We start from the raw sequence: 26077 nt of genomic DNA, 5'->3' as shown, positions 1-26077 counted from the left end.
TTACAGTCAATCGACCCGTGCAAGTAAAATAGAAAATCAAAATAAATAAATTTTTCTCTTTAAAAATAGTCTCGCGGATCTTAAAAAAAACTTACGGATCTAAATTCATTAAAAATATCAATATTGATGCATATCTTCCATGAAAATAATATTTTTTACATTTAAAATGGACAAAAACTTCTTACGAAACCTCTTCCGAGGCAATTATATGAGACAATCATCTTACTCAACTCAATCCATAAAAAAATATTATTTTTCACTGAAAGTATGGATCAAATAAACCAATTTCACAAATATAAAAATATTATATCTCGCATAAGACTAACTTTATAAATAAAAAATTTTCCCCGAGAAAAGCTTAATATTTGCCAAGGAATTAACCTCAAAGATTTCATTTGACATATATGAGCTGATGCGATATGGTTTGTTTCCGCCATCGCTCTAATCATCTGGTTTTACAATGCCATTGATTGTTATGGACTTGCAGTTGAATATGCTTTTGTTGTGCATCATTGTGAGCACGTATATTTTTTTATTATTGCATTTTAACCATATATCATTAATCTTAATTTAACTTGAATGAAAATAAATAAATAAATATAAATACATATTAACTGGGATGAAAAAATAAATAAATATAAATACATTATATATATATATATATAACATATATAACTATGTTAAGCATTAACAATTTTATTATTCGATTGATTAAAAAAAATTGCATATATCATCCTTGTAAAATTATGATATTGCTAAAAACCCCTATGACTATAAACTCTTTGTATTTTCAAATTTTATGCACAAGTACCCTTAAAACACGTAAGGACAAAAGATTGTGTTTTCGAAATTGAAAACATGAGAAATTACGTGCTCAAAATTAAAAAATACAAAAAACTAACGTATCATTCTTTTTTCATATGAATTTTTTAGCAATCTACATGCAATTAGCCGGTAGAAGATAAAAGTTGAAGAGAGAAAATCATGGATAATGGAAATAAGTTTCATCACACTAAAATATATGGGGCCGTTTAACTTTGATAGTGTATGTATATACGTGTATGCATCTGTGTATGTGATAAAAGAGAAAATAAACGACTCGAACGAGTCTTGTTTTATTAAAAAGTAATAGTAATAAAATATAATACATAAATAAACCAGTGAAAAAAGGTAGCTACAACATATTAAAAAAACCCACAATGTCATTAATAGCCAACAAATTTTTTTTAAAATAAAAAAAACCATATTTTGATGTAGCTAGCAACCATGCCACGAGATTTTAGTTCTCTTTGATGCTCCACTGGTCAACCTGCAAAATCAGCAATTTATAATTGAATTAGATATACATTTTACATTTTACATCACATACACTAATTCAGCTTTCTTAATTAAAAATAATATATGAAAATAATTAGCCGCGACTAATATTATGATTAATTTACCCATTCGGGGCACATTGTCTTGTAGTAGTCGGCAACCTTCTTGCATTCTTCTGCTTCTGATCCTTTTTCTTGGACGCATCTAATCAAATAAAATTGAACCAATATTACGGCCAAGGTCTTTATTCAAGATAACGGACTTAAAAGTTCCAGGGAAATAAATAAAAAAATCCAATTTATACTTATATTGTTTGTAAAAACTTCGAATAAACACTTCTAACTTTTCCTTAACAAAAAAAGCTTAGAAATGCTTCTCATAAGCTAGAGTTGTCAAAATGAGTAGGCCCGTCGGATTGATCCACTTTGCCATACAATATAAATGGGTTCAGTTGGCAATTTCTCAACCCAACTAAAGGTGGGCCGGCCCGCCTAATGGTGGGTTAGGGATTGGTCCGTCAAAACTCGTCAAATTACACGTAGGTCCGCTGGGTTGGCCTGTCCCGCTACCTAAAATAGATTGGTTGGTTTGCAGTGACGGAGCCAAGATTTCTGGTCTGCCCGGACTAAAACTTTAAGCCCTCAAATCCTTTAATATTTTCAATTGAGCTACCCGGACTACACTGGGTGGCCACAAGTGTGGCTCCGCCCTTGTTGGTTTGTGTTTTCTCAACCCGCATAAAAAGATGAGCTGACCCGCCCGCTGACCCATTTTGACACTTCTAAAAACGCTCCAAAACACTACCTTATTAGCAAACAAAGAGAATTAAAACGTAAAGCTCAAAACAGTCATAACAGGCAAGTACTTTACAATATTTTATACGTAAAAACAAAACTAAAATATAAAGCTTGGACAAAATTTTTATGAAAAATATATAAAAAAAGACGGTTCTCCAAGTACAAATTTAAAGATTTTTTAAAATTATATATATTTAGAATGAAATACACGACAAAATCAAAACATATTATTTTTTACTTAAAATTTTTTTAATAAAATAATTGTTCAAATACTCATTAATTCAAAAAGTAACTTATTTATAAAAAAAATTAAATTTTTTTTTTTTTTATAAAAACATATGTTTGCTTAAACTGAAATGACAAATTGGCAAATTTTTTATGGACAGTACTATTATATGTTTGATGTTAAAAACAGGCGTAGTACCTGTGGTAGCCGTGGTAGCTGTTGTAGCAGCGGCGCATTTGAGAGGATGCCGTTTCTACCTTGGATAGGGCCTCCGAAGCCTCGCTCTTGTCCTGTACCTGCAATATCCCATTCATTACATATATATATTTATGTCACGAAAATGGAACTATTAAATGATGAAAAATTGCATGTAAGTTGTAACAGAAGTTTGTTAATTTGTTCCAAGAAATGAAATAAATGGTGAAACACCTTTGGGTTCGTGGAGGACGGCGGCGGAGCGCGGGACACCGGCGGAGATTGCTGCGGCGGGCGGGGAGCCTGCTCGCCTCTGGCCACCTTGTTCACATCTCGGGACCTCATACTGTCATGAGGCTCCATCACTGATCCAGTTGACATCTTTACCAACTATATATTAATGTTCCCGTTTCTTGCTTTTTTTGATCAAATATATACCCAGTTCTTCCTGCTATTGCTGCAATTTGGGGTGATTCTGGAAATTTGTGAAGTCCTTGTACATTTAGAACATCAGAAGATATAGATAAATTCAGCAAAAAAAAAAAAAAAAAAAAAAAAGTTTTATTGGGGATCGAATATATATATTATAATAATCTTACTAGTAAGGCATGTATGTACGTGTCAAAAGAATAAGGATTATTTCACTGCATGGGGAGTTTGGGGACACGCACTTGTCTTTCCTCCATTAATTTTTTAACGTTGTGACTCGTGATTCATCATCCTTGGTTTTTTTCAATTAACTTGTTCCTATACACGTGTGCCATAAAACCGTGCCACGTGGAAGGTTCGGTTCCTTTTATTTGTTTGACGATATGAGTTCTTATCCTTCCCTTATTTTATATACCGAATGAACTATATTATCAAGATTTAGAGAGCACTTTCCCAGCTCCTAAATTGCCAGAAATACTCTACGCTAGCTTAATGCACTAAGCAGAAGCCAACATGTTTTACAATCTAGCTCAGCCAGTTCTATATAGTTTTGATATGAAGTCCTAGAACCTGGTCGAGTTTCCCTACTATATATACAATCGGTGCTTTTATAACGATCTGCAAAAGATAACAGGTGTTCTAAGTAAACGAAAGCATGAACTAAAGAGTGAGCTTGGCCCGCCTTGGTCTTGTGCCAATATGGCTTCCAGTATCAGGAGATCGGACGTCATGTGGAACTTTGATATCGACTGCAATCGAAAAAAGAAATAGTTCATATGACTCATTGCTTACATAATTAAATGAATGAAGGTGATCAGCCCCCTAACTTCTCCATGGTGAAACATCTGCCACTGTAGATCGAATGCATCACTTCTTTGCCCATATAATTTACCAATAAAAGTTTGGCAACTTAAATATGTGGTGGTAGGAACCAGTTCAACTGACAAGAGTCCTTGTACTAATTAATTTCATATACAGTACTTTAGCTTCAATAAAAGTGCACTAGTTTTTGAGTTCGGCTTTCCTGTTGGTCTCAAGTCTTTGATTTTGTAGTTATTGGTGTGACTTGAAATCGGCAAGATGAAAGTTACTCCTAGTGATGTGATGGACGGAATCACGTAAACTGGACCCCGGAAATAAGACTCAACAAACTTTCTTCAACATCTCTAAGATGGATTCGGAATCCCTGATGTCCTCGCTATCTTGTGATTCTTCATTTCCTTGAGAGAAATCAACAGCAGTGTAAGTCCGGATACCAGGGCCATGACCATTGCAATCCCTTGCTCGCCCTTGCTGTGCTCGCTTGACTTCTCTCTGGTGTTCTGTCAGCTCAGATTGTTTTCTTTTCGTGCTAAATTTGAGTTTATCAAAGTCCCGTTGTGATCCATGTGTAGGGTTTCCAATGTTTTCAACTCTTTTCGAACATTTGTTTAGTGTAGCTAACACCTTACTTCTCGGCAGCCTATTGATGTTATCTTCCATATGACAGGTTCTATTGCATAGTTTTATTTTTCCACTTCTGTATAGCTTGTCTAACATAGGAAGTAGATTTTGTGGAAAATCCAACTTGATCTGTTCTCCATAAGTTGAATTCCAGAAACTAATGGTTGGCTCGGAGATGGTTGGATTTGGGTGATCGAGAGTTCTTTCTAGGAGGGGCTGTTGGAGCTTGAGCATTGAAGCATCGAACTTCAAAGATGACTGACATTGCAGCAAACGTTGAAGAATTTCACTCCACAACATTTGGAGTTGATCGTTTGTGTTCTTGTCAAGTAGATGCATATCCGATAGCCACTCAAGCAACGGAGTTGATGTATCCTGATGAGAAAGAAAAGAAAAGGCAAAGCAGCAAACATTTTAATATTTTAAGAAGCAACGAAGCATCAGTGGCAACTAAAATTGCAATATTAACTGTAAAAAGACCCACAGAGACGTGACAGAGGGATATGAAATTAAAACGCTCAGCCAACCAACAGTTAAGCAAACTCTAGTGCAAACATAACATTGTTTCTCATTCTTCAATCTTCAAGGCCAACAATGTGGTGGCAAATAGCAAGTATATGAGTGTCTTTATTTGTCTAAGCATACCTCAATTAACATAACAATATCTTCCTTCCGCTGGAGGCATCTGACCAAATCGACCAACTCAGTCAAGAAGCTGAGATTCAAAAATTATGAAAGCAATAAGTGGTACTACATTACTCAAAAGGATGTTATAATACAGAAGCACTGGAGGATACCGTGATTCCAAAGAGAAATCGAATGGTTCAGTTCTTAGTTTATTTGTGTGGAACAGCTTCATACACCTGCAAGAGATTAAACCACGGACACAATATGAAAATCTGTCAAGTTTTTTTACTAAGGCTAATATTAGGTATCTAATGGAAAAGTTTATTTAATATCAAACTACAAAATTTCAGGCCGCAAAGAGAAAAGATAAAACATGCATATGGGATTCCAGAATACAGAAGTACAAATGTATTTCATCGTAAACAAACACAATTGATAGAATTAAGAAATTACTTGCTCATACAAAAACGCGCAGATAGCAACTACAGGAAAAACCAGCAAAATATTGAACAATGTGCAGATATTTCACTAATAACACAAGCAAATGAATTTTAAAAAAGGGTAGGCTGCCAATATTCAAGTATTAGATATTGTGCGTTCCCATTTAGGATCAAAATGTAATTTGCAAAATACACAAGTCCATAGTTTCTCAGTGTATAACTAGCAGTACGTACCATTATGTCCATTAGCAAGATCCAAATGAAAATAAAGGTTAAGATGTCCATCTTTCCAAGTAAAAAGTGCGGCCTGTTCTGAAAATTTTGATATGGTCTTGTTGAAAGTGACATAAGATCGTAGTTTCTCACTGGGAAGTAAAATCATATGTTTACAGTAGCATCTTTGTACACATGCATCAATAATTCAATATAGCTAAAATCCAGTTCAATTTTTCCCTCTTTGGAAATCAGAGATATTTATAGATTTGTGCAGTTCATACAAAAAGTCTAACATGCTTACCGAGCTGCTAACATGCCATTTTTTCTGAAGTATTTTCTGCTATCATAACCTGTGCTTTTATTTTGTTTGGAGCTTATGCTCAATGTCCATTGCTTCAAAATTAATATAATAATGCTTCCGCACAGTAGAACAAACTCATCCATGTTTTCCTGATGGAGATCAGTTCCGCTGCCAACTGTAGTTTGTTCGATGAATCCATTCAATATTGCACAAAGATCCTCTAAGAAATTCGTGACGGGGAAATGAACCAAGAGACAAGCCCGTTCAACAGATACATAAAGCAACTTCCATGGTTCGATAACAATCTGAAGCTTGAGATTGATATGAGAAGAAGAACACGAGGAAAAGGGATATGCAAGGAGAAGCAGTACAAGAGAATACCCAATATTGTTTGCCTCCGTATTCAGAATTGATTGGCCATTTTCACAGTCAATAAAGTCTTTGAGACAATTCGCTAGAACCACCCAGATCTGTAGTCCGTCAACCATGGCAACTCTATACAATGAACATACAAATGCATGAATAACTTCCTGAGAATGGTATGAAGATGATAGAAACTTCACATAGTCCTGCATCTTCTGTAATAGGGATTCATGCTCAAATTCCTTGGAAGATGAATTTACAGTAAAAGAGAAATAGAGAATACTTAGGTACACTGCTGGTATAACCTTCTCCTCAAAGTTCAGAGAGCACATACTTGGTACTGTTGCATAATTAATCTCAGAAACAGACTCCGGTATTTTAATGCATGTAAATTCAAATCCCAGTTTGTAGAGAGGAGATAACAGAATGGAGGATTCCAATCTCTCGGTGACCGCCTCTAAATATTTAAGGCATATGCAAGAATAATTGTAGCTGCAATAATCTACTGAATTCACATTTTCACATAGTTTTGCCAGGAATCTGAAAATTGTATTCAAACACTGCATTATGTCATCATAATTGATGGAGGCAACTGATATAGCTCTTTGAACTGCTTCAATAAGAGATTCAAATAATCTTAAGGCAGCTTCATTTGCCCGTCTTAGACATTCAGGATTCCCGGTGGCATTTGACTCTTGATTTAGAAGAATAGATATCATTTTCAAGAACATGTCCAACTGGCAGAGGTTCAAAGGAGAACAATTCACTGGATAAGGTCTCAAAGGGTACTTACCAGACGAAAGATTACTGAATGTGGTATTTTTAAGGTACAATGTATGGGTTTCCTTGTTATACGGTTCAGCAAAATTTTGCTGATTTTTCCCGATTATCAGAGCATGAAGGAGATCCAAACAGTATTGTAACGAAAAGATGTTCTTGCTGTCTGCGCCAGCTCGAAAGACCAATTCAATGATGGGCTCCCAAACATTTTTTATCACTGACTGACAGCTAACAGAACCTTCGAGTTTATGTAGAAGATAAGACCATGTGCTCAAGCAAGATGCATGGACTGATACATCACATTTACTTGACATAATTCCTATTAGGGGTCTCATAATAAGCTTTATTCTTTTCAAATTTTTGTCGGATTCGGTCCAATCACCGTTACCTTCAGATGTACTCAATACTACACCATGTCCAGAAGCAAAACTAGTTGGGCTATTAACTGGAGGCTCTATCAAAGCGTCAATGAGACCTTCCCATGCAACCTGCAAAGAATAGGAAGAGCAATAATTTGTTTTAATCATTTGATGAAACTTGGTTCAACTCCATAAATGGCATCTAATCCTACATTCTTCATTTTGATATATCTGGCAATGATGATATTACATAAAATGAGGAGCTTAGGAACAATATTAATCTGTTAACCACCAAGGTACCTATGATACTGCTCCTGCTGTTTAATATATAAATCTGAAAAAGAATAAATTTATAGAAAAACAAGAAATAACACTAGAAAAGTGAACAAAAGCTACACCAATTTCAATAAAAATCATGTTAATGAAAACTCTCAGTGTCCATTCAGATCGATATAGAATGAAAAGCGACATGATTTAAAAGGATGCTGCATATTGTCACATCAGGTTTAAGTACCAATATCATATTAAATGTAATCTTAACATAAACATTTTTCAATTCTTTATGACTGAACGGATACCAGTGAAGCAATCTGAACTTGTGAGTCAAAATCTGAGACCGTCCGCTCGAGAATTTTCAGCATCTCATTAACCAGATGCTTGCTTTTCATTGCATATGGTCCAAGTAGACGAATAAACCACCCCCATGCTTGAAGACTCTGAATCTTCATCCCTTGGTCTACTAGCTCCTTCATAGCCAAGAGTAATTTTTTCTTCAAGTCTAATACAAGTGCCTGCTTAAATTGCATCAAGTATTGTACGTGTTAGTGCGAGAAAAGTCAGTGCAACTACAGAGTAATTTTTAGATCCATGCAATATCAAATGTTACAAAACACAGAAAATAAAACGTAAAACAGAAATGAAAATATCGAACATAATTGTATTCAGGAAGTAGAAAAGTCAAGATTCGTGCTGACTGCTGATGGAACACATTGCGGCACTACATAGGAAGGGATTCAATAACAGTACCTTGGAGAGAGTAACTGGTGGAGGGCATATTATTGGTTTAATCTTTAGCAAACATCTTTCTGACATATCTCTGTCTCTTTTGTCGACACTAACAAGTCTTCTGTAAATGGGAGGCATCCACACACTAGATATACTTCTCATCTCTTTATTTAATGAACTAGTCAACTTCACCACAGCCTGTCATAGCAGAATCAATGAGCATTGGTAAGGAAAACATGGCCATGAAAGAACATGGAATACCTTCATAAACCCAAACGTATCGGATAAGCATTGTTCGCCAATTATGCACCTATTCATTGCAAACAGAACTATACCTGGGTAAAAGCATATGTCTGTAATTTAAGGAGTATTATCATGTTTGAAATTTTAAAGAAGGGTGGGTTTGATACAAGTAAGATGCACAGTTAAATTTTTATCCAACAAACAACCAGAAATTGGAAGAAGTTTGGCAGGCTCGTGTAAGAGAAACCTATCCAACTACGAATGGGAAGAGATATTGAGGATCATGTCAATCTGCCATTATATATGAGACTCAGCCCGGTATAACTTGCATAGATGGCACAAGTTACAAACAAGCAGTGACCATCCATAGAAATGTGACGCGATAAAATTATACATTGTTGAAAGTAGCAAAAGCCAACAACACGTGTCGTGACAAAGGGCACAATGTGGCCTAAAGGCTCAAGACACCCATTAAGCATGGTTTCGACTTTCAAGTGAGAATCGCGAACTCGAAGTCCAATAAGTTTTATAATCGTTAATTTTTTGCTAACTGTGTTGACTATTTGCTTTATTATTATTCAATAATTTGCAATTTACATATTTGACAATATGTAATAAAATTTTGTTTGCATATTTAGATTCTACAATATCATGCTTTAGCGAACCTTCTGCGTAAGCTATACAGCATCCATGAATGTTAGTATGCCTTAAACCTCCAATAACTATGATGTGAACCAAAATACAAAGGTATGGAGTGAGTAAGCATATAAACGATGAATAATCTTGTATTCGTATGATCTTTACCATTCGATTTTTTGTTTAAATAATTTATACAAAATAATAAATAACATTATTATCTACTCTGTTTCTAAGCAGAAAGTGACTATATTGATATTTTAGAACTTTAATCCGTAGATTGAGAATATGCATGAGAAAGCATATAAACAAAAATTACAAGCTTTTTTTCATCATTGATGATTGGTATGCAAGTATTTGACATTATATGCAAGTATTTGACATTAAAATTTCTCCAAATAAAAAATTATTTTAATGATGATTTGTTACATGGACAGAAAGCATTTTTGGCACACAATTAAGCAAATCATTTGACCTTGAACTCAGTTATCAACCACAAAAAAGTGCATAATCTCAATAGGTAACTCTTCTTTTTCATTAGGTGGTGCAGTTTAATAGATATTCCTCTAAGCAATCAAATGGGATTTTATGTGTCTCAGCTGGTTTCAGAAACCTTTTTTTTCTAAACATTGCAGTCTTGCAGACAACAATTTTATGAATTGTGCTGCGATTAGAGGTAAACCAAAGGGTTAATTGCATAAACCACCCTTGTGAAATACCGAAATTGCTAAAAAACCCCTATGAAAAAAGAATTATCTATTAACTCCATGAGTTTTCAAATTTTGAGCACATGCGTCCCTATGTTTTCAAATTTTGAGCATTCACCCCCTTGTCCGTACTTATTTTCAAGTGTTTGTGCTCAAAATTTGAAAACACGGGGATTTAACAGTTACAGGGGGTTTTCAGCAGTCTCGTGATTTAATAGGGTAATGTATGCTATTAGCCCGCAAACCAAATATTATGAAGCGAACATGAGCAAACACCTGCATTGCTTCAAATGTCGTTGAAAGCGAACCAAATGGGTTGTCGATGGCATGGACGACTGCCCTTAGCAAAGAGTGAAGGTGCTGATCCAAAACAGATGAACTGAATTGTTGCATTGATATGCACCATACCCCTAAATTACAAACAGACTGCAGCCAACAAAATCAAACGGTTATTGATCATGTCTAAGAGGAGTATTATGAGCCTAATACACTGTTGAAACCAATATCAACTAACCTTGATTTTAGTGGTAACAATGACTTCTACCAGTGATCCAATTATCACATTAGCATCATCACCTATATAGGATATAAATGGAAACGTCAATCACACAAACTTCTCCAAAATACTTAATTTATATTGTTAAGCACATGGTTTATCATTCTTACAATAAAGGTATCCATTGTTATTACATCACATGCATGATAGCACAGTCACTTGGAGGTTATGCACGCACACAAGCAACTATTAAAAAGACGCCAACACATTAATAAATTCAATCAAGCATAAGAATTGGATTCTTAGTAAAATTTCAGACCATTCCTCAGCCTATACATGGACAACCTCATTCAACTTAATATAAATTCAACAGTTTGGCAATGGGGAAGAAGAATAGACAAAAATGTAATAAATCTACCTCCAATCGCAGCCAAAATAGTAGGGTTGTAAATCATAAATCCCAAGCACTTTAAAGCCTGCGCAGCACTATAAACCGCAAACCAGTGATCAGCAACATAATCCAAACTTTACCCAACAATCAAAACAGACTTAATCCCATTTCAGAGGGGAAAAAATTGAGATCAAAAAAACAAAAACAGTGGGAGAGGCGTACATTTCTTCATCGTTGTTAAAGATATCTGGAAGGAGTGAGGACAGTGTAGCCCGAGATGAATCGGCAAGTTTCTGAATGGAAGAAGAATCAAAAGTCGAGATTTCTTGCAAGTGCAATAATTTAGGGTACGCTAAATCTTTGTCTCCTGAAGATAGAAGAGCCAAAATTTCTTCCATCTGCTCACTGAAATCCGCCATTGCTAGGGCTTTTTTTTCCTGATGAAAGGAAACCCCTTTTTCTGCGGAGAAAGTGTCTCAATTGGCGCCAAAAAAATTGCCGCATGGTTTCATTGGACGATTATTATTATTTAAATTTTTTATACTTGCATATGTAAAACATGAAAATAATGAAAATTAAACATTTAAAAATATTTATGTTTATAATTATGTATATATGTGATAAAATATAATTAGATGAATAAGAGATGTGTTGCTATTTAAAAACATGAATGTATCAAGAGGTTGAAACTTATAACTACATAAAACAGAAATAAAAATAAATTCAGAAAAATATATTGTAAAAATATATATGGAGTGTTGCAGGGCCTAAGTAGTGACGAGAAAGTTTGGAAAGAGATGGAGGTTGTAGGAAGGCATAATAAGTGGGGACGTAAGTTTGGAGAGAGATAATGTATGCAGAAGTATAAAAAAAATAAATAGGTGAAAATTCACCATGACACCAAACCGTTTGTATAGGGTGCTTCGACTTAATAATATAGTAAAAAATTTAAATTTTTATCATGAAGTTATATTTAAACTCCATTTGTTTTTGTTTTGTTTATTGCACAATAAATTTGCATTTCGTTTTACAAATGAATTGAAGTATAGATAATAGAAAATTATGCGTAAATATCAGTTTTTTATTATTATTATTCTTTTTATTTATGAGTAATTTTATAAATAGCCAAATTCGTCGGGTTAATTGACCTATTTTCGATTTCGTGGACTCGAAATTTGGTTTTATTTTAAAAACTAATAATCTTGTTCTTTTTTTTAAACTTTTAACTTATTTTACGGGAGTGTTAACATGGTGGATTGTACTGACACGAATTTGATATTAATTGGATATTGCTTTCGTGCTCGGTACTATACAATAGTATGGTGAAATAAGATTAAAATCAAAAAATAAATTACTATTTTAAAATTAAATTCTGATAACTCGAAGGCCAAAATTCAAAATTAACCAATTTATAGAAAATTTGATCGTTCCCGTTTATGCAATCTCCCAATAAATTTGAATGTCTATTTGTGACCTATAGGTGTACTGGGTTGGGTCAGCTTGGTAAACGGTTGACCCATGACTAATTGGGCCTATCCAATCTACCATGACATTCCAGCCCAGAACTTTATTTTGGGATCAGCCGATCCTGATTTGGAGAACCGGCCCAAATACATAGCCTAAACTAGTAAGCCGAAATATCTATCATTTTTTTGTTACGTATAAATATATCACTATGAATTGTAAATTTTAATATGTACTTTTTAATTTTTATTTATTATATCATCATTAACTAATTACATTATGTGTTAGTCAATATTGTCAATCAAATGTCTATTTTTTTTATTATATGTTAGATATTAATAAACATATATCTAATTATAATTTTTCGCGTGCAATGCACGTACGCTTTCCTAGTATATATATACTATCATATTTTCACACACACGATGTGTGTGACGGAAAATTGATTTTTTTATTAAACACAATTTCAATGAAAAAAATATAATAAGTTTATGGTAGAAAAAATAAAAGTTTTTGGGCTAAGAAATAAGAATGGTAACCATAAGAAACCGTTGTTAAAGCATCAATGATTTATATTAGTTATTTCCCACTTCATTTTTTTTCAAATAATTTGGAATTTTAAAATAGATAAATAAATAGAAATTATTGTTAATTTGGTGTTGCCATATCAAAAGACCATGTAGTTTCTCTAAGGTCCTTTTGCTTAATAAATAGGTATATATATAATATCACGTTTGGCAACTTAAGGTAGTGTTTGAGAGAGCTTTTAGAAAGTACTTCTCAACTTTTTGTTAACAAAATTTTAAAATTTTGTGAAATTTTGTTAAGCAAAAACTGATAATTGCTTCCTAGAAGATCTCCCAAACACTACCTAAATCCCGCATAAAATAGTTAGGATTTAACCAAACTCTGATCATATATATATATATATATATATATATATATATATATATATATAATATCACGTTTGGCAACTTAAATCCCGCATAAAATAGGTAGGATTTAACCAAACTTTGATCAATAATTCAATTAACTCTTAGATTCGGTTAATATAAAAAACAAAACAAAAAAAAACTCTTATATTATGTTTGGTGTCATGGGTGATGTGAGTAATAAGTGTGATAAAGTAGAAATAAAGTAGGATAAGTACCATATAAAATTAATAATATATTGTTTGGTATGTTTTCAAATTTTATAATTATTATGTTTATTATTTAAAATATCTTAAACATCCTTACAATATATATATATCATAATTTTCAAATGATATAATTGTAAAAAAAAAAATCATTCATATCATACTTATCATATATTTGTGTGTAAGTTGAGAGGATGTCTCGTACAACCCGCATATATAGGGACAGAGCTACCCATGGGTTAGGATGAGCTTCAGTCTCACCCATTTTTAAAGAAAAAAAAAGTATTAGTTTTAATTTTAAAATAAAAAATAAAAAAAAAGTATTAGTTTTAATTTTTAAAAAATAAATAAATCAGCCCCATGCAATAGATTAAAAATATAACACATTACATTTTTTTTAGGGGAACACATTACATCTTTTGGATGGCTTATTGTCATATGTTTTGAACAAAAATGACATTTTCGTAAATACATTGAAATATTTGAGAATTATTGGTTACAATTATTATTGGGCTTGTATTACGATTTTCTAATTAGAATAACCAAAAATTGAATAATTATTTGAAAAAATGACTGTTTCTTGTAATTTTTTGTGATTATTGGAATTTTCTAGTTAGCAACTCATGAAATGAAGAAAAAAATATATCAATCGAGTTATTAAAAGAGCGGATATCGACATATCATGACGGACATCAAATTATATATGGTGTAGGATGAGCAGAAAATATCAATCTCAATTGAAATAATCCACCGAGTTTAAAGAACCTGAAAAATTGGTTCAGTTTATACAGAAATTCGGTTTTATATTTTAAAACGATTGGTTAGGTCACTTCGGTTTCGGATTTTAATATAATACTTTGGTCTACCGAACAAATCTAATATTTACAAAAAAATTAATATTGTTACATTTTCTATAAATTTTTATTGGACAATAGAACTTGACTTGAAAATATATTTTTTAATTTATAAAATTTAAATTTATATAATTCAATTTTTAACTACTTTTTTTAAGTGAATTTTGATTTTTTTTAAATATTCTAAAAGTTTTAAAAAAATATAGCTAAAAGAGATTGCTTAATTTGGTTACTGACTTACTGGTTGAAATAATAGATTCTTTTTTTTTTATTATTTGTTTTAGTAGTAAAGTTTGATCGGTTTTTTTATCAAAAAAAATTCGTTTAATTCAATTTTAGAAAGTTCGTTTCGATTTTAACTGAATTTTCACTCATATACAAGTCAATACGGGATGGAGCCAATCCCAAAAACTTTTGAATCTGGGCTCCACGCGTCCCTACACATATAGCGTCGTCACGGGTCAATTAATGAAATTGAGATGACTAAAAAATGAGACTAACATGAAATTAATAAAAATATATATTTTTTATGTTACTTTCAAATCAAATGCAACAAACGATACATAAATTGATTAAACAAAATAGGAAAATTTGTCATTTTAGTATTTTAAGTTGGAATGTATTGGATTTTAGTCCTATAACTTGTCAATTTTTAAATTTTATCCAGTAATTATTTATTTATTTATTTTAACCTTTATTTTTTTATTTTTTTTATCCTCACTTGACGTAATAAATCCACTAAATATTGTGTATTTGACACCGAGGATGTCCTATGTGGCTCATGAGGATAAAATATTTTACATAACTAAAATTAAAAACAATAGCTAAAATAGTAATTTTCCTGAACAAAATATAAATCACGACAACTATCACGACATGTACATTCAACTATCGCAACAGGTACATTTTGGGGAACTCGAAAGGCCACGAAGTCACTCACGTATAAGAAATTAAAGACCATATATTATTATTTAATATGTTTGGATTTCCTGATAATTCGATAAAAAAAAAAAAGGTTTCGACTCAAGTGGTTCGGAATTAGATTGTTGCATTTGTCTCGAACGATGAATTTGGATTCTCTTATTAAATAACAACGAGACCAAGAGCATGCCCCAACTATTTTGTGGATAATTGACAAGAGAAATATACACAATTCCATGTCACTTGAAACAACTAGTGGTGAAGCTTGTTGATGTTGAGTTTAGCTCTTTTTGCCCAAATCATTACCACCATATTCTTGCAAACATACTCACGTGGTTATAATAATAAGAATTTTCTTTCTTTTCTTTTTAGTTTTATGGAAAATTTAATGTACATGAACAAAAAGAAGTCAATATAATGGTGGGGTTCTTGATGGGTATTATACTGCGATAATGAGATACAAATGATTGAATTGGGTTTGAAGATGAGCTCAAATTATTGTGGGGTTTTAAAATGACCTATCAATTAATAGAAAATGCTTTTTTTTAAAAAAAATATATATATATCTAACTTGTTCGGTTTTGGGTTTTGGATTGTTGAGTTTTCGAAGTTTGGTTCTTATACACTAACTTTTGACTTTCGACTATTTCTGTCTGATTATTGACGTGATATCTGACAATTTGACAATTATCGATGTCACGTCAGTATTTTTCAATGTCATGTCAACATATTTCGGTGTAACATCAACATTTTATAGTGACACGTCAATAATTGAACCAAAATAACCATAAATTAAAAGTTATTGTATCAAAACCAAAATTCAAAAACTTAGTGGAGTGAAACTCAAAATTCAAAAAGTAAATGGGGGAAGGGTTGAAATTAGGGATGTAAACGAGCCGAGCCGAGCTTCTGAATGTTCAAGTTCGGCTCATTTATACCGAGCCGAGTCCGAGCTTATTTAACGAATATATTCATGGCTCATGAGCTTATTCGAGCTTTTTATTGAGCCTAAACGAGCTTAATATATTTAAACTATAAAATTAAATATTTATTAAATTAATTAAAAACTAAATTATATATTTGAAAAAATATAATATTATTATTAAAATTTAAATTTTATTCTAATAAATTAATTTTTATAGATTTTTCAATAATTTTCATAAGTAAAGTATAAATTTATAAATTAAATATCAATATTATTATTTTTTCGTCTAAGATATGACTTACGAGCTTGTTAACGAGCCTGTTCACGAGCTAACGAGTCGAATATTGTAAAGTTCGAGCTTGATTCGTTTGCCTTAACAAGCCTCATTAAACGAGCTCGAACGAGCTTTTAACGAGCCGAGCCCCGAACAACTCGCGAACTGTTCGGCTCATTTACATCCCTAGTTGAAATTTCAGCCACGGTTACTTCTTAATTTAATTGGGTACTAAAAGGTTTTCTAATTGATCAAGATTCTCAATAAATAAAAGTATGAGAGGAAACTTATTTGATATGGAATATATGGATATAGCTACCCCCAATAGTTTGGAAAATACCTCTTGATTGTTCCCTTAAAATGAATAATTATTAACTAAATTTTTTTACCCTAGGCTAGGAGTCCTTATATGCATGGCCTTCGAGCTCGATTCGAAGTTTAATTTTGGATTCCGCTAATTTGGACGGAACAGTTTAATTTGCAGGATTAAAGAAACGTACATACATATATACGCTTTGGAAACTAAAAAACAAGACTACTTTTGTGTTCGGATGAATTGTTAGTGATTTCAAACTAAAAATTTTATTATGTGTTTAACAAAGATAAATAATTTTTAGTTCGGCCGCAAATGTATCAATAAAAAACATCGCTATTTAGCCCAAAAAACTTTTTGGGAAATGGCACATGCAACATTAGTGGTGAAGATTGTTGATGTTGAGGCCAACCTTTTGTTCGAGTCAAAAAGTACCCGATAGATCCAATGGTTGTAAGTGTTCAAATGGCAAGGCGGGTAAGTATTTAATTTCAGATAAAACCTTATGATATGGTTTAACAGATCAATTTTATGAGACAAATATCTTGTTTCACCCAAATCATAAAAAAAATATTACTCTTTATGCAAAATGTACTGTTTTTTATTGTAAATATGAATCTGGTCGACCTGATTTACGAATGTTGATCAGTGAGACCGTATCAAGAGGTGTCAAAATTGAACTCAACTCACCAACTCAACACGAATCGACCCAATAAATATCGAGATAAGGTTGAGGGTTTTTTCGTTTGGGTTGGACCCGAAAGCTAACCCGCAAAAAAATAATCGGGTTCGGTTATGGTCAACTTGGGTTGACCCAATTTTTTTTATTTTTGTATAAAATAAAGAAAGATTTGCTTCTTTTTTATATATTGTATGTTTGGGTGGAAAAATTTATTGTTTATTGATACAATAAATTTTCATAATTTTATGTTTATTTTGTAAAATTTTGAGCTTTTTTTTCACAATTTTATGTTTATTTTGTAAAATTTTGAGTTTATTTTGTAAAATTTTATGTTTATATATATACTTTAAATTTTTTATAACTAGACTTTTAAATTTAATTATATATAAGCTTAGATTTGTTATTATGTGTTTAAATTAAATAGTATTCTTATTATTGTGCATTTTGAATTTTTATTTAATTGTTTTGTTAAAAAAAACATAAAATCGGGTTGGTTCGGATTGATCTGGTTAATCGGATTAGCCATTTTCGGCAATGGCAAAACCAGGATTTCAACTCTACCCGGACTGCAATATTCACTAACATTATTCGTCTAAATTTTGAGAATGTTTATACTATTTTTCGGTCTTGTTTTCTAAGTTGATCATCTTTTTAAGTTGTGCTAAATTTCATTTGTCTAAAAAATTAGGTCATTGAGCTCATGCATGGTTGTTGCAATGGTCACGACTTACAATTACTGCCATTTTAATTGTCACATCATTTCACAAAACGGTGCGATGCAGATTTTTAAAATAATTTAAAAAATTATTTAAAATTTTAAAAAATAGAGAGTACATTAATCAATAGTACAATATAATATATACGAATCATTAAAAGTCAATACATTAATATATAATGTCTTCCAAAATACATAATGTATGCAATTCTGCCACATGTTATCTTAAAATATTAAAACTTGAACTCCTAATTCTTTAAAGTGAATTAAATCCAATATTTAATTATAAACTAAAAAAATAAAATAATTCTTAATTAAAATTGAATATAATGATTTTAATTATTTAAACTTTTAAAAATAGAGAGTTCATTAATTAATAGTACAATATAATATATACGAATCATTAAAAGTCAATACATTAATATATAATGTCTTCCAAAATACATAATGTATGCAATTCTGCCACATATCATCTTAAAATATTAAAACTTTGAACTCCTAATTCTTTAAAGTGTATTAAATCCAATATTTAATTATAAACTAAAAAAATAAAATAATTCTTAATTAAAATTGAATATAATGATTTTAATTATTTATTAAAAATAAAATAATGATTTCAATTTATATCTATCAAATAATCAAACGAGCACAAATTATTTTCTAAATAATAACCATTTTTCAGTATTATATTGATACATTTTAATATAAATAATAAACAAAGTTAAAAAATAAACAAAAGGAAAATAATATCGTACCTAATTAAGTTGTTTAATGATTTTATTAATTAATAACAACAAAAGGAATACAAAACAAAAAAAATAAATAATTTGGTTAATTTATTCTCTCTCAAGCTTAATTCATACATCTCTCGCACACATTCTTATCCCTATATGTATAAAAACAACAGGAGTGAACAGGAAACCTATTTATCTTTATCCCAACTCTGTTTTATGGTTACAATGGATTTTTTTTATTTTTGAAATCAGGTTATGAGTTATTAATATATTACATTCATACTTAATTGATCAATTTTTGTTTTATGTAGCCCACTTTGATTTATGAGTTTAGTTGAAGCTTTTTATTTTTTAAATTGAGCCACTGGGCTATTAACATATTATAATCAAATTTAATACATTATAATATATAAAAAAAATTTAAAATTTTTTTCCCACCCGGGCTACAGCCCAGGTCGGCTTGGCTTTGGGTCCGCCCTTGATTTTTGGGTTGCTTCTGGTTGAAAATTTTTTAATTGTATTTTAGTCAGCTTGACGCACCCTAATTGGCACCCCTAAATTAATATCACATAAGACCTTAGTTGAGAACGGAATTCCAAATTGGATCTGATGTTTGAGTGTATTTGAAATTAATTATAAGTAAAACTATATTAGTTAATAGAAATATAAGCTTGAAATCACCTAAGGTGTATTAATGAAAAGTTTATTTTTGTGAGATGAACTCATTGATTTATATCAGTGAGATGTGTCGATATAATTTTATATTTACAGTAAAAAGTAATATTTTTTTATAATTAAAGTCGGATATCCAACTCACAAAATTAATACATATAACCCTTTCAAAAGAGGATATAATAATTAATAGTGGATTCATTACTTCTTATAATTTAAAACTATTATGATCTATGTATATTCACATAATAAATTTTTTTTAAAAAAAATGCTAGAGGACTATCTAATGTACGTATCCGAATGCACGTGATTTGCTATATTTTGTCTCCATTCAATGGCCCACTATTGGATGGGAAATTATCCCTTTGCACCTGGGGTCTGAGTCATATTGCTCCATAGGGCCTAAAACCTCAATAATACCAAATGATCCATGAATACCAATAATTCCATAAAGATGAGCTCAAATTTTCTAATGATACATACCAATAATTTCATAAAACCTAGCTGAAATTTTGCTATCTTTATATTAATTGATAATTGTGATGTATTGGGACATCACTTTAAACATTAATGTAAAATTTTAATGTATTTCAAATTCATCATAATTAACATTGCACTTATATGAATTAGGAAGTCATGTATTTGAAATCTAGAATTTGTTCAAGCAAATTTAAAATCCATGGTTTTTAAATTCATATCTTCAAATCATTAGAGATTGTGCTTAATGGAAAGATTTGAAAGAAGGATTTCAAATCCATCATAATTAGCATTTCATCTACATAATATACCCAACAAAAATTCATCCAAACAAGCAAAATTAATGGCTTCAGATCCTTTCAGCAAAGCATAACCAGTGTTCTAAAAGACCTAGGCGGTAGGCTATTGTCAACCACCTCAATTTTTAGAAATACGATGCTTTTGGGCTTTTTTTTATATACATAAATCGGTTGTGTAAAATGCTTAGACGACCACCTAGATTAATATATAATATTTTTTAATTATTTATATTTTTTAAAAGATAATTTGGAACATTTGTCCAATCAATTTGTATCGGATGAAGAAGAGAAATATTTCATGAACATTGAGTTTGAATTCGATAAGAAAGAATTGTTAAGAAAAAATATTACTAGTTATTAGGCTGTAGGTAACCGCCGATCTAATGTTTTATAAACTGAGCACAACCAATAAGGTTGTGCTTGAATTGAATGATTTTAAATTTATGGATTTCAAATATATTTCAAAATTCTACGTGGGCTTCCCAATTTAATTATTGGGTTAAAATTTATGTACTTGTATATGTGGAATACTGGGATCAAATGTTTGACTCCGACATTTTAGCATACATGGTTGATGGTACAACTACACAAACACTTTTGATAGTTGATCAAGAGTTCAAGTTCACAGGGTCCAAACAAAAAAAAAAATCATTTGCTTCAAGCTCGTCGTCTTCTCTCATATTGCCCCCCTTGAAATTTTTTTATAAAATTAATAATATACCCTTATAGTTAAAAAAATTATATTTTATGAACATAAATTAGGAACCAAACACGAAAATACAAAAGATGGTCAAAAAATTTTAGTTGTCGGGGACGAGTTGGGCATCATTGGTTGGGCAGCTAAAATTTTTTTTTTATATATATATATATATATACAACTAAAACCCGGTAGTGGATTTTAGTGATACGGATTTTTTTAAAAAAAAACTAAAACCCGGTAGTGGATTTTAGTGGTCGGGGACGAGTTGGACAGGAATGGTTGGACAGCTGAAAATTACTATATATATATATATATATATATATATATATATATATATATATATATATATATATATAGTCCTGATCCACTGCACACCAGTTTGCAGGGATTTTGTGTGCACCGCGTGATGTTCTTGTGAACATCTAAAAATAAAAATCAGATGTTCGCGAGAACATCTTAGATGTTCACGCGAACATCACAGGGTGCACACAAAATCCCTGCACACTGGTGTGCACGGAAACAAGATTATATATATATATATGTGTATATGTATATATATGATATTTTAGTCTGACCGACTGCCCTCTTTAATAAAATTTCTGGATCCGCCCCTGCTCACAAGTTTCAGGTAACGCAGACATGAGCGTTGGCGAGTTTTCGTTGGCATTCTCCGAGTCTCTAATGGTCGTTTGTCGCGCAAGTAACAACACACTATTTCATATTGGAGATCCGCAGGAACGACGACTGCAGACCTAGCACAGGCACTCCTTCAATCCCCTAAACTTTCCTAATTCAGATAATTATTTTTTTTGACTACGTTACTTATGAGTTATGACAACCATTTCTTCCCAACATACTTCTTATAAACCTAATAAGATAACATTGAGGTTAGACTTTCAAACATTAGAAATTTCGTTCCGGAAATGTCGATAACATAATATTTTTTTAGTATGCTTTTTGTCCAAGCATCTCAAATTACAAAGAGACTATGCTGAAAAAATAAAATAAAATAAAAAAACTTATTTATATTTTTACTACATTTTTTTAAGATGATTCAAATTTCATTAAACAAATATCATATCGGTTTTTACAGAATATAATGACTGATACATAGAAGAATTGCATTATCAAAAGCTAAGTTTCTGCTAGAAATTAAGCTAATTCTAGCCAATTCATTTCCAATATATACACAACATAAAAGTTGTTAGCATGGGGTTTCAATATTAATTTTAAAATATTTTTGATATGACATTTTAAAATCTTAACATTTTATTAACTCAGAACCCAATTGGTGAAACTTACTTAAATTTACAATAAAGTATTTATTGTATATTTGTATCGTTTTATTTGTGAATTTTTTTTTGTTTTTCCTAAAATAACTTTTGTTTAAGGACATGTTTTAAATATTTTAATCTCATTATTAAGGAGATAAGATAAGTAATTATTTCTAAAATGATATTTTAAGTATTAAATACATTTAAATTTATATATTTATATAAAAATAATACACAAAAACTCATTTGAGATGGTTTCATGATAAATTTTATGAGACATATATCTTATTTGGTCACCCATAAAAATGTATTAATATTTTTTATGTCAAAAGTTTTAATTTTTATTGTAAATATGAACATGAATAACTCGTCTCAAAGATAAAAATATGTTATACCGTTTCACAAAAAACTACTCTAAATAATAATGTTTATTTTTGTACACTCATATTAAATGAATGTACTTGAGTTGAGATAAAGTAGGCAAGTAGCTTCTAAAATATATAAAGGCGTGTGTGGCTATTAAAATTGAACTTTAAAGCCAAGCTTGGGCGTGATGTTATTGCCATATTGCGTTTGAAGTTGCATCAGACGTGGATTTTATGCACAATAATCTAAATAGAGACACTTTAACACGCCAAATATCATTAATTAATAGTACAAAAACGATATCAAAATTATATTTATATATATATATATATATAGTTTTATGAGTCGACGAAACGGTTTATTTTACAATTGGACGTGAAGAGTAGAGTGTTCAATAAATCTAATAATTTTTTTTATGAAAAATAAATTCATTAGGTAGATTTTATATAAAAAAATACATTATGCATCTTAAACTATGATTTTTGAATCTTCAAAAATATATATATATGATTTTTGTTTTAATGAAATTTGAGATTTTTTGTTTGTTAATTGAATGCGGGGGAGACCAACTCATCACTCCATTGCCAAATCTGAGCAGAAAGCTATGGTAGCTGGCAAATCTGACGTTATTGCTTTAGGGGGACACCATTACATTATTATGATTTATGGCTCGACAGATTCCAACCTTTCCATGGCATTAAGGTCACATGCACGTCACATGATTGTCGACACTGTACTGGGTCATTTACCTTTTATCAACGGACGGAATATCGTCCATAGAGTGTAACACATCTTTGAGCAACAATTCTTCGATCATTGGATCACATGTAGATCAATGGTTGTGTTGTATGCTTGTACATGGAGTTCATGGAGTGTAACACATTCCTGAATAACAACTTTTCGATCATTGGATCCCACGTAAATCAAAGGTTGTGTTGTATGCTTGTACATTGAGTAAATCTCTAGATGCGATATTGTCATGCCCCAAAAACGAGCCTAGTTGACATTGACGTTGTTTAACAATTTAACATTGAAACAACAAGCCTCGTGATACAAATATTGCCAAAAACCAGTCTATTTCATAAACCATAACTGTTTTTACAGAGAAAAACACAAGTGCGACAATGCGGAAGCGAAACTGAAATTTAAAGTAAAAATATTTTTTCAACTTGAACTGATTCGTCCTCACTGAAAGAAACGGTGTACGTTGTTTGTTATGTAAAATAGGCAGTGTTGTACTTCGTGTTGTAACACCAAAGACAACATAGTGCAGCGAAAATTTAAAGCATAAATAAAACACAAGTAAATAATTTTTCACGAGTATAAAAACTCGTGCGGGTGCCTTAGGGCTAAATATCACTAGTAAACGTAAGATCGGTCTTACAAAGTAATCCTAGTGATTTTACGAAAAATCATTAAATCCTAAATTTTTCAACAAGTTGAAAAATCAAACTTGCATCCTAAATAAATCAGAGTAAAAATAATAGATGCAATTCTCGTAGCCTAAATTGAAGAAACACGAAAAGATCTTCAACAACACAGTTTCCACAGTGGTGTCTCTGATGTCTTCAACACGAACGACAACACGGGGACATGCAACAACGAAGCTTGCAAAACCTTGCTTCAGAATCTTCAATTCTTCAATAAAATTCTTCAGAGATTGAGCAACGGATTATACGTCTGAAACCGTGCCTTTCTTGTTCGTGAAACACTTCTTTTATAGATTGGAATCCAAGTGTTGAAGGGTTTCTTAGATAGAGTCCTACATGAATAAGGAAACATGTTTAAGTAGAAATAAAACTCTATCAAATCTTAGCAAATCATATCTTGATAATATCGAATACTTAATATATCTATTAACTACCTTATCAAGATATAATTGATCATGACAAATATATTTTTCAAGATATTCAAAATATACACAAGATATTTGCCAATGATTTTAACTTGTCTAGAAAGCAAAATCAAATAATTTCAAATAATATAAGGGCCAAAATTTTAAGGAATAAAATTCCTTTCAATCTCCCCCTTTTTGCTTTCTGGACAAAACATCGCACAAGTAGGAATAAACCTAAACTCCCCCCGAGTTTAAAAATCCTTCTCCCCCTGAATTGTAAGTATCCCCCTGAAATGTTGTCTCTCGTGTTGGCAACACCAAGGATAACACGATCCATAACTTAGGGACTCTATAATTCATATAACATAGCATAAGAGGGTTAGAAGGTGTTAGCCTAGTTAGAATATATTAGAGCAATAAGCACATAACTAGAGCAAACAAAAAACAGTTATATTAACCAAAAGGATGAAGCTAAACAACGAAGCAAAAATTAGGGAAAGAAGCAAAAACTAAAACTGATCGCTATCACTATGTGAGCCCTCTTGATCAGTAGCTTCCTCATCATCATTTTTAGTCTCAGATGGAACAGCTTCATCAGCTTGTGCACTATCTCCTCCTGTTTGGCCAGAAATTCCAAGTTGTCGTTGACAATCAGCCAAGACCATGATGTAGAAGGCAACATCTTTCTATGCTTGAGCAATCTTCTCCTCAGCACGTGTCATCAGGAGATGAATAGTGACAGTGGTGAATTCCAAGGGAGTGGACAGAGGCACTGTTTCTTCAGTGTTGTCACCCGTGTTGGCAACACCGGGTGCAACCTCAGCAATATCAGCAGCAGCATTGTGACTAACTTCACTCCAAAGAAGGTCAATCTTCCTATTTCCTTTCAGAAGTGCATCTGCGATCTTCAACTCATCAGGGAGTTCAGAGAGTTCTTCAGTGATATTTTGAATGAAACCTTGTGATTCCAAAAGACCATAAATCAAGGAGGGAAAAGGTAGTTTGGTGGATTTCAAACCTCCATCAGCAAACGACATCACTGTCCGGAATACCATCCTTCCAAAATTAAAAGCACTGCATGTGCCTATGGCATGCAGAATGAATGCATGTGGTCTTGTGATCACATTGGAGTTGGATGAGGGCGTCCAATTACGCACATAAATATTGTGCAAAGAAGAGTAGAATGAAGTGAGCTTGGCCTCCGAGAAGTGATCGGAGAAACTTGTGGCAAATCCACCAGTCAAAACTGATATCACTGTATTGATATCAGGATGAACACAATCTTCAACATCCGGAGTAAAGTATAGGGCATGAATCACTGACGGAGTAAACTCAAACAATCTTCCTCGAAGATAAACAAGTCCATACTTGGCAGATTCTGAATCTCCAACCGGGCCAGTGAGATTGACATAAAATTCCAGAATTGCCTTCTCACAACAACAATGACAGTAGAGTCGAGCT

General features: G+C 31.7%; 2 protein-coding genes across 2 annotated transcripts; both read right to left on the bottom strand.

Moving 5' to 3' along the window:
• Positions 1-1183: 1183 nt before the first annotated feature.
• Positions 1184-2925, bottom strand: LOC140886196 (putative cytochrome c oxidase subunit 6b-like). The gene is made up of 4 exons (XM_073292696.1): positions 2770-2925; positions 2539-2636; positions 1443-1521; positions 1184-1309 (listed from the first exon to the last, which is right to left on the bottom strand). Exons 1-4 carry the CDS (start codon positions 2914-2916, stop codon positions 1280-1282), a joined length of 354 nt encoding a protein of 117 aa, XP_073148797.1. The 5' UTR covers positions 2917-2925; the 3' UTR covers positions 1184-1279.
• Positions 2926-3482: 557 nt separating this feature from the next.
• On the bottom strand, positions 3483-11437 carry LOC140891742 (uncharacterized). Its single transcript, XM_073300366.1, has 10 exons — positions 11194-11437; positions 10999-11066; positions 10599-10660; positions 10361-10510; positions 8520-8696; positions 8072-8284; positions 5992-7622; positions 5205-5270; positions 5053-5122; positions 3483-4782 (listed from the first exon to the last, which is right to left on the bottom strand). The coding sequence occupies exons 1-10, from the start codon at positions 11388-11390 to the stop codon at positions 4108-4110; spliced, it is 3309 nt and encodes a 1102-aa protein (XP_073156467.1). The 5' UTR covers positions 11391-11437; the 3' UTR covers positions 3483-4107.
• Between the last annotated feature and the right edge of the window lie 14640 nt (positions 11438-26077).

This window comes from Henckelia pumila, chromosome 3 (assembly GCF_033568475.1).
Source record: "Henckelia pumila isolate YLH828 chromosome 3, ASM3356847v2, whole genome shotgun sequence".
Classification (NCBI taxonomy): domain Eukaryota; kingdom Viridiplantae; phylum Streptophyta; class Magnoliopsida; order Lamiales; family Gesneriaceae; genus Henckelia; species Henckelia pumila.
Note: the sequence above shows the minus strand (reverse complement) of the source record. Positions and strands in the feature narration are given on the sequence as shown.

Coding starts and splice junctions, on each gene's coding strand:
- LOC140886196 (XM_073292696.1), bottom strand. CDS start 2,916: ATGTCAACTGGATCAGTGATGGAGCCTCATGACAGTATGAGGTCCCGA. Junction 2,637..2,769: donor CGTCCTCCACGAACCCAAAG/GTGTTTCACCAT, acceptor GGGATATTGCAG/GTACAGGACAAGAGCGAGGC. Junction 1,310..1,442: donor AGACAATGTGCCCCGAATGG/GTAAATTAATCA, acceptor CTGATTTTGCAG/GTTGACCAGTGGAGCATCAA.
- LOC140891742 (XM_073300366.1), bottom strand. CDS start 11,390: ATGGCGGATTTCAGTGAGCAGATGGAAGAAATTTTGGCTCTTCTATCT. Junction 8,285..8,519: donor CACCAGTTACTCTCTCCAAG/GTACTGTTATTG, acceptor CAATTTAAGCAG/GCACTTGTATTAGACTTGAA. Junction 7,623..8,071: donor AAGTTCAGATTGCTTCACTG/GTATCCGTTCAG, acceptor TATTCTTTGCAG/GTTGCATGGGAAGGTCTCAT.